Source organism: Micromesistius poutassou (genome assembly GCF_964030765.1).
Source record: "Micromesistius poutassou genome assembly, contig: SCAFFOLD_5683, whole genome shotgun sequence".
NCBI classification, from domain to species: domain Eukaryota; kingdom Metazoa; phylum Chordata; class Actinopteri; order Gadiformes; family Gadidae; genus Micromesistius; species Micromesistius poutassou.
Window position 1 is genome coordinate 5,166 of NW_028177057.1, and position 9,676 is coordinate 14,841.

A 9,676-nucleotide genomic window follows, 5' to 3' on the forward strand; every position below is an offset into this window, starting at 1 on the left:
AGGAGGCGGAGTCTGCAGCCCCTGGTGAGGAAGAACGACAAATAGCAAAGAGATGAGGAAAAAAAAAGAGAGAGAGAGAGAGGGGGGAGGGGGACGGAGAGAGAGAAGGGCGAAGGGGGAGGTGGCGGCGGGGGGGGGGGGGGGACGACGACGAAACATTAGAGACGCAGAGTCTTAATTACCGGGAACATTAGCCGGCAGACAGCAGAGCAACGCATTAGCCCACAGTGTCTCTCTGCTCCTCCTCCTTAATGAAGCCCACTCTGTCCAAACAACCCACATAGAGGAGCTACACTGAGACACCCATCCCTTCCATGGGCCCCTGGGGCGTGTACGCACAACACCCCGGAGGCTGTCAGTCCGAGCCCCCCCTTGTTGAACTGCTACCCGTATCCTCCGATGAACGGGTGGTGGCCCGCGGCCCGGCCCTCGTCCTCTCTGGGTGAACCCGCTTTGCCCCTCACACACCCCCCCCCCACAGCGCTGGTCGTCACGCCGTCACCACGAGGTGGGCTACCTGTCAGGCAAGAGCGCCTTTGACAGGAGCGCGATTACACCCCCTGCCAACGCTACCGCACACGTCCAGTTGAGGGGGGGCGTGTGTGTGGGGCCGTGCTCATTTATATTTCACGACCGACACGGCCGTCGTTTCCTCAACCCCCACCCCCCCCCCCCCCCCGATCCTCAAACCCGACCATAAATCCAAACCACAGCAGATTAACGTCGTAGGGCGCGAATACGCCCCCCCCCCCCCAGGAATGAGCTTGAACGCATTATGACCTGGATGTTATATGTACGAGGTCATGAGCAATGTCTGCGATATGTCACACCACTGCGGACTATCAAAAAAACTTATCAAATACGTGCTGCTCTGTCGTGATGTCAGGATATTAGATGTCAACGTATTAAATCCGAACAGGATTTCACAGCATTCCTTGTCTCGCCTGAGGGCACACGGGGGCGGTGGGCAGCCGCACTAGAGGGCAGTAAAGGGCAGCGGCACCTTGACTTGGTTCTACAGCCCCCCGGCTCATTTCTCAACATGACCAATAGCAGGCCAATCCCTGTACCGAACGGCAATTCATCTCGGGGGGGGGGGGGGGGGGGGAATGACAGAAAGATGATTCCCGTTGCAGTGTTTGACCACGCCCGATTCTCGCGCGTTTTCTCGGCGCGCAAGAGAAGTTGTGGAGGAAAACATTTGGCATTTGTCAGAGTCACGACGGGTCTGACCTCTGGTGCATTGATTTATCATAAGGAATCAAAGGGAGGACCCGTGAGGAAATGCACCGTGACTTTCACCCTGCACCCGGCACTCTTCGGTTTTCACCACAGAGTGCTTTGCATTCCTCTGCCGCCTCTGAAGACCGGGAATGCTTTTAAAGGCTTTTATTATCTCCCCCGTATTATCGAACTCCTCCATGGGTGAGTGTTTTTTTAGATCGTGCTTTCTGCATTCGTGATCATCATACATTAGCGTAAACGTACGTTTCTGCTGAGAGCGGTGTGAGTGTGGCGTGCGTCTCGCCGTGTGTCTTTAAGAGAGAGGGGGGGGGGGGGGGGGGGCTTGCCCAGGTGACGTCTCGCTCACCTGTAGTGTTGATCATGCTCTTGGGGGTTGCCGTGGCAGCGGCGAAGATGTTGGGCGTGCTGCCAGGGGTGGCCGATCCGCCGGTGGTGGGCGTTCCCACCGTGTTGACGGACAGGCTGCCGGGCGGGGCCTTCTTGACTGGCACCACAACGCTCCTATCAGGGGGAAGGGACGACGCACGGGTTGACCAATCGGCTCTGAGGTGTATTTGACTTGTTGGGAAGTTTATGTTGTAAAAAATGGAAATGTCTGTTAAAGACGATACAGTTCTTTGATATTTTTTATTTTATTTACAAAATATTGTGCGTTTGATGTTACATTTATTCCAATTGTGTAGACTGATCGATTCATTCGAGTGTGTTGTGGTTAGACTGAAAGTATTCACAATGCGTAAGAAGAAGTGGTTAAAGTTTAAAAGGTGTGTGTTTGTGTGTGGGAATGTCTTCCTGCCAATTATTCTTATCAGCATTAGCCGCACATTTTAAATATGCATTGTAATAATTAACACTCGCGTTTCATGCGTTGTTCTACTGATCTGGGCACAACTCGGCTCATCAATGATTAAATTAACAGCTATTTAAAGAGAGCGCCTCATTCAGAGTGAGAAAACGGCCCCGTACAGCCGAGGAAGGCTTTTGATGGCACGGCCAATAGGAACTCTGCGGGATTATCAGCAATAAAAGGGAAATCGTTTCATATGTAATATGACGTAACGTCCTTTGCACACCACTATCCATCAAAGAGTATGAAGGTTGATCGCCGCTCCTGCAAGCCATTAACACACATTTCATTAAAAAATGGATGAATCTAGATGTGGAAATTCACAGCACTTTATTCTTTATATTCATTATTTTTAAGCTTCCCGCGATGTCTTCTACTTGAGAGTCAAGGAGGCCTCGTGGGTGGGGGGGGTTGGGGGGGGGTGGGGGAGCCAGTTACCTGTCGAAGGAGTGGAACTGCATGGGCAGCATGGGGTGTGTCTTCAGGGCGGGGTCCGGGTGGTAGGGGGTGGGCCCCACCTCCTGCCCCGCGTCCCCGCCGTCCAGAGGGGCGGCCACCAAGCTCTTCAGGATCTCCTGTTGTGTGGGAGGGAAGGGGGGGGAGGGGGAGAGAGAGAGAGAGAGACAGAGAGAGAGAGAGAGAGAGAGAGAGAGAGAGAGAGAGAGAGAGGAAACGAGGGGGTGAGGGAGAGAAAGAGGGAGAGAGAGACACACAGAGAGAGAGAAAGAGAGAGAGAGAGAGAGAGGAAACAAGGGCGTGAGGAAGAGAAAGAGGGAGAGAGAGCGACAAAGAGAGAGAGAGAAAGAGAGAGAGAGAGAGAGAGAGAGAGAGAGAGAGAGAGGAAACGAGGGGGTGAGGGAGAGAAAGAGGGAGAGAGAGAGACACACAGAGAGAGAGAAAGAGAGAGAGGAAACGAGGGGGTGAGGGAGAGAAAGAGGGAGAGAGAGACACACAGAGAGAGAGAGAGAGAGAGAGAGAGAGAGAGAGAGAGAGAGAGAGAGAGAGAGAGAGAGAGAGAGAGAGAGAGAGAGAGAGAGAGGAAACCAGGGGGTGAGGGAGAGAAAGAGAGAGGAAACGAGGGGGTGAGGAAGAGAAAGAGAGAGAGAGGAAACGAGGGGGTGAGGGAGAGAAAGAGGGAGAGAGAGCGACAAAGAGAGAGAGAGAGAGAAAGAGAGAGGAAGGGGATGAGAATGAGTGAAGAGGCACACTGCTCTTGGAGAGCCTCTGTGTTTTACTGCAGGTGTATGCGGGAGGTTTATGTTTCTCACTAATGGAACACCTTGACATTGATCATTTAACTCGCAACGTTAAAACACTTTCTTTTTCGCCGGCCGTGAGCATGCATAAACCTCGAGTGCGCAGTACTCTGTCCGCAGAGAGATTAATATTTCACAAATTGAAATTCCTTCCGCAGCCTTTGGACTCCGAGTCCAGCGGATTTGCAAATGAGCCGAACCTGGAGGCAGAACTAATAACCGGAAAAAATGGGCCGAGCTCGGAGCCATTTGGAAGAAACCCGGACTTTCCTCGGCAGGTACGCGTTTCGTGTTTTTCTTCGGACTCCCCACATCACTAAGAACGTGACGACACGACAACCCGCACAATCGACGACCCGACGACCCCGCGCACTCACCTTGACGTTGATGCCCTTGTTGGTCTGGCTGATGCTGGAGATGGAGGAGGGCGGGGCCTGGCCCGGGTTGGAGGCGGAGCCAGGGTTATGCGGCGAGTCCAGCAGACTCTCCTGGGACCGCCGGACGTCCGAGAGGCCGCACAGCAGGTCGGCCGTGCCCACCACGCCCACGCCCACGCCGCCGCCGCCCACGCCGCCGCCCACGTCCCGGTCGCGCTCCGTCTCCCGGCCCACCATGCCCAGGCCCAGGCCCAGGCCCATCTCCGAGCCGTTCAGGGACCCCGACACGTGGCCCTCCTCCCCGATGCCCGAGTCGGTGTGGGGCAGGCCGCCGCAGGGGGAGTTGTCCCCGGGGGTGGAGCTCTGCTTGTCCCGGTCCGAGAAGGACGACGAGGGGTGTTCTGGAGGAGAGAGGGGGGGGGGGGAGTGGAGAGGGGGGGGGGGGGAGGGGAGAGGGGGCGAGGGGAGGGGAGGTGAATTCGGGCCTGGTGCTTCTTTAGAGACACCTGCAGGGGGTTTTCTACTGAGGCTGTTTACTAAATACATGAGGTAATATAGGATTCTCAGGAGCTAAACGCAGCCAAAGCATGAGTCAGTCCATCCAGGGGACTGTTCTCTAGGAATCGCTTCATTCTGGTGATGAAGTGACTTCATCACCAGAATGAAGGAGACTCGTCTCTGTATGTGTCTCACAAGGAATTCGCAATGCCCACATTCTGGTAACAAGACACCATTCCCTACAACCAAAGGAAGGAATACAAGGAATACAACCATGTAACCATATTAGTATACATAGAAGTATTTCATATTACAGTACACTACCAAAAGAACATAGGAACCACAGAAAGTATAGAATTTGACCTTGAATACAGTAAGCAGCTCACACCTCATCGAACGCTTTAAAATAAGGCGTGGATATATATCGCCAGCGAGGCTGTTTTTAGCATGCGCTGCAGCGGCCTCAGCGTTCTGTATATTCCTCTGTTGTCGTCCCAGTCGGTGGGTGAAAAAAAAACGCTCTATCAGTGTTTGCCCGAGGCTTTTATGAAGCGATGAGTCACCTCCCGCTGCGGCAGGAGCGGTGAGCGGGGGGGCCTGACCTGTGCTGGTCGGGGAGTTGATCTCGTGGCGGATGCTTCTCCCTGATAGGCTGGTGGACCTGCCAATCTCCCGCTGGGGCTCCAGGATGTCCCGGTACTTGGAGACCATTAGCACGGAGATGAAGTAGACGACAGCCAGTGCCAGGAACTGAGCCTGCTTACTGTCGTCCTGGAATACACACACACACGCGCGCGCGCACACACACGCACACATTACAATGCACTCTAAATAATAAGCCTTATGGATAAGGCCATAAATGCATATAGGTTTTAAATTGTCTTACCACATCTCTAAACACAACGGCTCTGAGTCGGTTGATGTCCACGTCCTGCAAGAGTCGGTCTGGGTCCTGCTGTGAGAGGAGGAAGCAAGGAAGGAAGCAAGGAAGCAAGGAAGGAAGCAAGGAAGGAAGGAAGGAACAAAGAAAGTCAGCTAACACCTCCAGCCTCCTGAGTGTGTGTTTGTGTGTGTTTGTGTATTCTTGGTGGTGTGTGTGTGGGGAAAATCCATCTCATTAACTACTCACACATCGTAAACATGACGACGTGAAACCCATGACGTCACACGTCGTATCAACGTGACAAGGTCTAAGTGTAACAGGGACCTATGAGAGATGGTGTGTGTGTGTGTGTGTGTGTGTGTGTGTGTGTCATAGGCCTGGGCAATAAAACAATAAATGATCGTATCGTGATAGACTTTTGATCAATATCAATATGAAACACGTTCAATATATATATATATATATATCGATAAGAGACTGGACCACCGAATCTAGCAGCTGGGTTTTTTTTACACAAACATACTTCTTTACAATATTTGAGTGTTTTTCGTTGACATTGGTGTATTTATCAATGAAGAACAGTGGAAGGTCATATTAAGTGTTAAACAGAAGTGTTTAAATCCAGCATGGTAATTCCTAGTCTTTTTAGGTCATTCAAATTATCAATAGTTATCGATATCGATCAATATGATCGAGTTATATCGTGATATGTCTTACAGCCATATCGCCCAGGCCTAGTGCGTCAGTATGTGTGTGCGTGTGTGTGTGTGTGTGTGCGTGCGCGTGCGTGTGTGTGTGGTACCTTGTTGGTGGTGGGCGCGCTGTGCAGACTGTCCTGGGATCTGCTGCTGCTCAGCGACGACTTACAGCCGCGCTCCCTCTGCCGCTGTCTGCACTCCAGGCAGTTCCTCACCGCCACGCAGCACACTGGAGCACACACACACACACACACGCATGCACACACACACACGCACACACACGCATGCACACACGCATGTGCATGCACACGTCCGCATACGTACGCAAACACACACACACACACGGGAGAGAGAGAGAGAGTACGACGGTAAGAGTAACACGGTTCTGGCAAGGGTACATTTCCTATTAAAATGTTTGTGTGTCATTTGTAACTCTGTTAAATGTGCCGTCGTTTAGCAGGGTTTAATTATTTAACTGCAGAGTTATAGCCACTAATATAATAGCAAGGTCGTCGTGACCACAATTCATACATTGTGTGTGTGTGTGTGTGTGTGTGTGTCTTTTCAGTGGCTATGAATTGGTGTATTGAACGCCCCACTCGGCTACACAATAACGCAAGCAGCTAGGCATAGAAGAGTAAAGTGTTGGCACTTGTGTTTCGCTTCCCACACCAATGTGTTGTTTATGTTTTTCCTGCAAGGGAGAATTATATTTTACTGAAAAAGAAAATGTGATTTTCTGGGACATCCAGTTTATCGTTTATGCCCCTGGAGTTCTGTCCCTGACCGGTCTCTGCTAGCAACGAGATTATACATTCAGCACGACATAGTGTTGTATTAAAACACATTCAGTTTATTCCATATCTTATACAACCACAGGATTGGTACCAATCCATAAAATGCCAAAAAAAATTTAATCTAAAAAGTAAATCTATATGTACGTGATAAGTTCATACGTTGTATTAAACACGTTCAGTATATTCAATATCTTCTACAATACGACCACAGGATGTGTACATATCCAGAAAATGCAACAACGTAAATATAAAATGTATGCGATACATTCATACGGATCAAAGGCAATGTCTGCTGGCCACTCTAGAAACATGCAGAACGCATGCATCTAGAGACATTCCTTCTATGTGATATTCCACATCTATATATATCTAGATATATATATAAGATAATCCATATATTATACTACACAACCAAAGCATGGGTGCCAATCCATAAAATACAAAAACGTAAATATAACATATCTACACATGTACGCCATACGTTCATGGTTCAGGTATCAAAGTCGAAACGATCGTCTGGACATGGGGGGGTGGGGGGGACTGAAAATGGATGAGGGAATAGAATAAAAAAACTCAAACTCACACATACCAAGTCGGAGGCACTGCCTCATCAGCCCCCCGCTGGACATGTTCTTCTCCGCCTCGATCTCGCTGAAGTTCAGCGAGCTGGCGAACACCAGGACGTCCACCATGGCCATGAGGCGGGAGAGGAAGGTGACGGCCGTCTCCGACGACATGCCCTGGGTGGCCTCGATGTTCTCCAGCTCCGTCTGGAGACCCGGAGGGGGGGTGGGGGGGGACGGGCGCGGGGGGGGGGGGGGGGGGGACAGCAACGGAGGAGTTCAGGTGGATGAACACGCACACAAAACACAAAAGGCAAGGGGCTTTCTTGTGTGTGTTTTTAATCGTATATTTCCGATAAAGGAGTAGTCAAGCAAATTAATCGGTAAGTTGATCGCAAAAAGGGATTGCCTATTGATGTAAACCAAAATAATATCCAAACTAATGTGCATGAACTGCAGAAACATTTACCAGAATTGTGAGTTAGCGTACTTGTGACGCAACTAGACATTTAAACATAATTGTGAGTTAGAGTACTTGTCAAGCAACTAAACAACACATAACTACAGTATTTATATATATATATATATATATATATATATATATATAAGTATCTAAACATCGACATTCAGTGACAGTGTGACACTACAGAGCAATGTGTTAGCAATGAGCCACAGACGACACACAAAACTGGTGATGGAGAGACACAGAGGTAGCGACATCGGCAGTGAGGGACGTCAGCCCTCGGCGTAACAGGAAGCTAAGCTAGGTAGGCCCCCCCCCGAAACGTGAGCGTACACACGAGCAGGAGCAGCACTCGCTACCCGGCAACACACACAGAGGTGACAAGAGGAGTCAAGAGCATGACGTTGACCCCCGTCTAGAGTCTACAGGGTGGGGACGGGGGTGGAGAAAGGGGGTTCAGAAGGTGGGGAGTGGGGGAGGTGGGGGGTGTGGGGGTTGACGAGGAGCGGGCTCTGAGCCTCACGTGAGGTCAGGTGACGTGCGTACAGACATACGGAGGAGGAGGAGGAGGACAGACAAGAGAGTGAGGACAGCCAAGGGGTTTCCCGGTCGGAGGTCCCCAGGTGAACGGTGGGTGACTTGGGCCGTTTTGAGATTGAGTTTGTTAGGGTTTTTTTGTGTACGCACCTCACCCCCTGCGGCTCCAGCCCCTGGCAGAGGGTTCACCTCCTTGCCCTTTGACCCCCCCTGGGGTGCTGCGCCTCCTGCCTTCTTTGGTGTCGATACAGAGGGGTTGGGGGGGGGGAGGGGGGTAAGGGGGGAAAGGCTTAGCAGACGTATGCGCCCGGTGGCTTACTCAAAGCACCTCGCAGCCATTTGATACAGGTCTTCAAGACAACAGTGCAGTGCATCACTCGAGATTTTACTTTACGTCCCCGATCCATTTAAATCAACCATGATGATTCAAGCCGTAACAAAATAAATAGAGGAGGAATAGAGAGGAGAAACTGGAGATAAATGATTGAATTGACATAAGCTGCGTAGGGACGATGATTAACATTGAAAGCAATATAAAAAGGTTTTTAGTGCCGAGTTCAATATAATTAGCCATTAAATCGCATCACAATGCAGGAACGCAATCGTTTAATTTGAACCATTCAGAAGAACGTTCCATCCTTTTTTCCAGTCAGTTTTTTCTGCCTCCGCTGATTTGAACTCTTCGCTTACTTGCTCCCTTTTTGCCAACATGTTATTTTCCATTAGACAGCAGGAGGGAGCCGTAATGTGCTCCCTGTGTGTTCTGAATACCGATCGGAATCGGACTGCACTTCAGCACCAAACAGGTTGAGGGGAAAGTAGTAGTAATGAGCCGAAGCAGAGAAGAAGAAGAAGCAGCACAGCAAAGGATAAAACAACACAATGGATCAGGCAGGCATGGCGGGAGAGTGGGGGGAGTCTGGCGGTCAAAGCGGCTTCAAGTAGAGAGAGGAAAGGAAACAGCAACTTACAGCATTGGCACTACTCTTAGAGCTCTGCACATGCAGAACGGAAACACAGACAGACAGACGAAACGATAACAGGACAGAAAAACAGAAGAGGGAAAAGAGATGAAGAGTTAAAATAAATAAGTAGTAGCATAGTCATAAAGTAGTTGAATTATTAATAAAAGCTGGGCTGGAAAGCAGGGTAGTAATTGAGGAGTACCGCTTCTACGACATGTCTAATAGCTACAGTCGACAATGGTACATGGCAGAGATAGACTATAGTGATCATTGAAAAAAGGTTTCTTAAAAAAATCTATCAATAATAAATTCTACTGCAATAATACTTTCAACGTTAATAGAAGAACGACATCAGACCGATCCAACCACTGGGTTCAGGGAGAGGAGACGTGGTATTTTTGAACTCACGGGTTTGTTTTAAGATGTGCTGCTGGTGATCTGTAATCCCCCTCCCGCCACAGGGGGCCAGAACCGAGCCACTTACGGAGGGGGAGGTGGCCGCAGAGAGCAGAGGAAGGATGCCTCCGCAGGCGATGATGATGTTGTC

General features: G+C 50.2%; 1 protein-coding gene across 1 annotated transcript; it reads right to left on the reverse strand.

The window, feature by feature from the left end:
- Positions 1-217: 217 nt before the first annotated feature.
- LOC311376789 (neurobeachin-like) lies at positions 218-9,641 on the reverse strand (the record flags this gene model as incomplete). The annotated part of the gene is made up of 11 exons (XM_084491260.1): positions 9,614-9,641; positions 9,136-9,159; positions 7,191-7,371; positions 5,909-6,033; positions 5,110-5,178; positions 4,826-4,994; positions 3,726-4,126; positions 2,531-2,667; positions 1,592-1,746; positions 388-517; positions 218-263 (listed from the first exon to the last, which is right to left on the reverse strand). Exons 3-11 carry the CDS (start codon positions 7,336-7,338, stop codon positions 218-220), a joined length of 1,380 nt encoding a protein of 459 aa, XP_084347386.1. The 5' UTR covers positions 7,339-7,371; positions 9,136-9,159; positions 9,614-9,641.
- Positions 9,642-9,676: the final 35 nt, after the last annotated feature.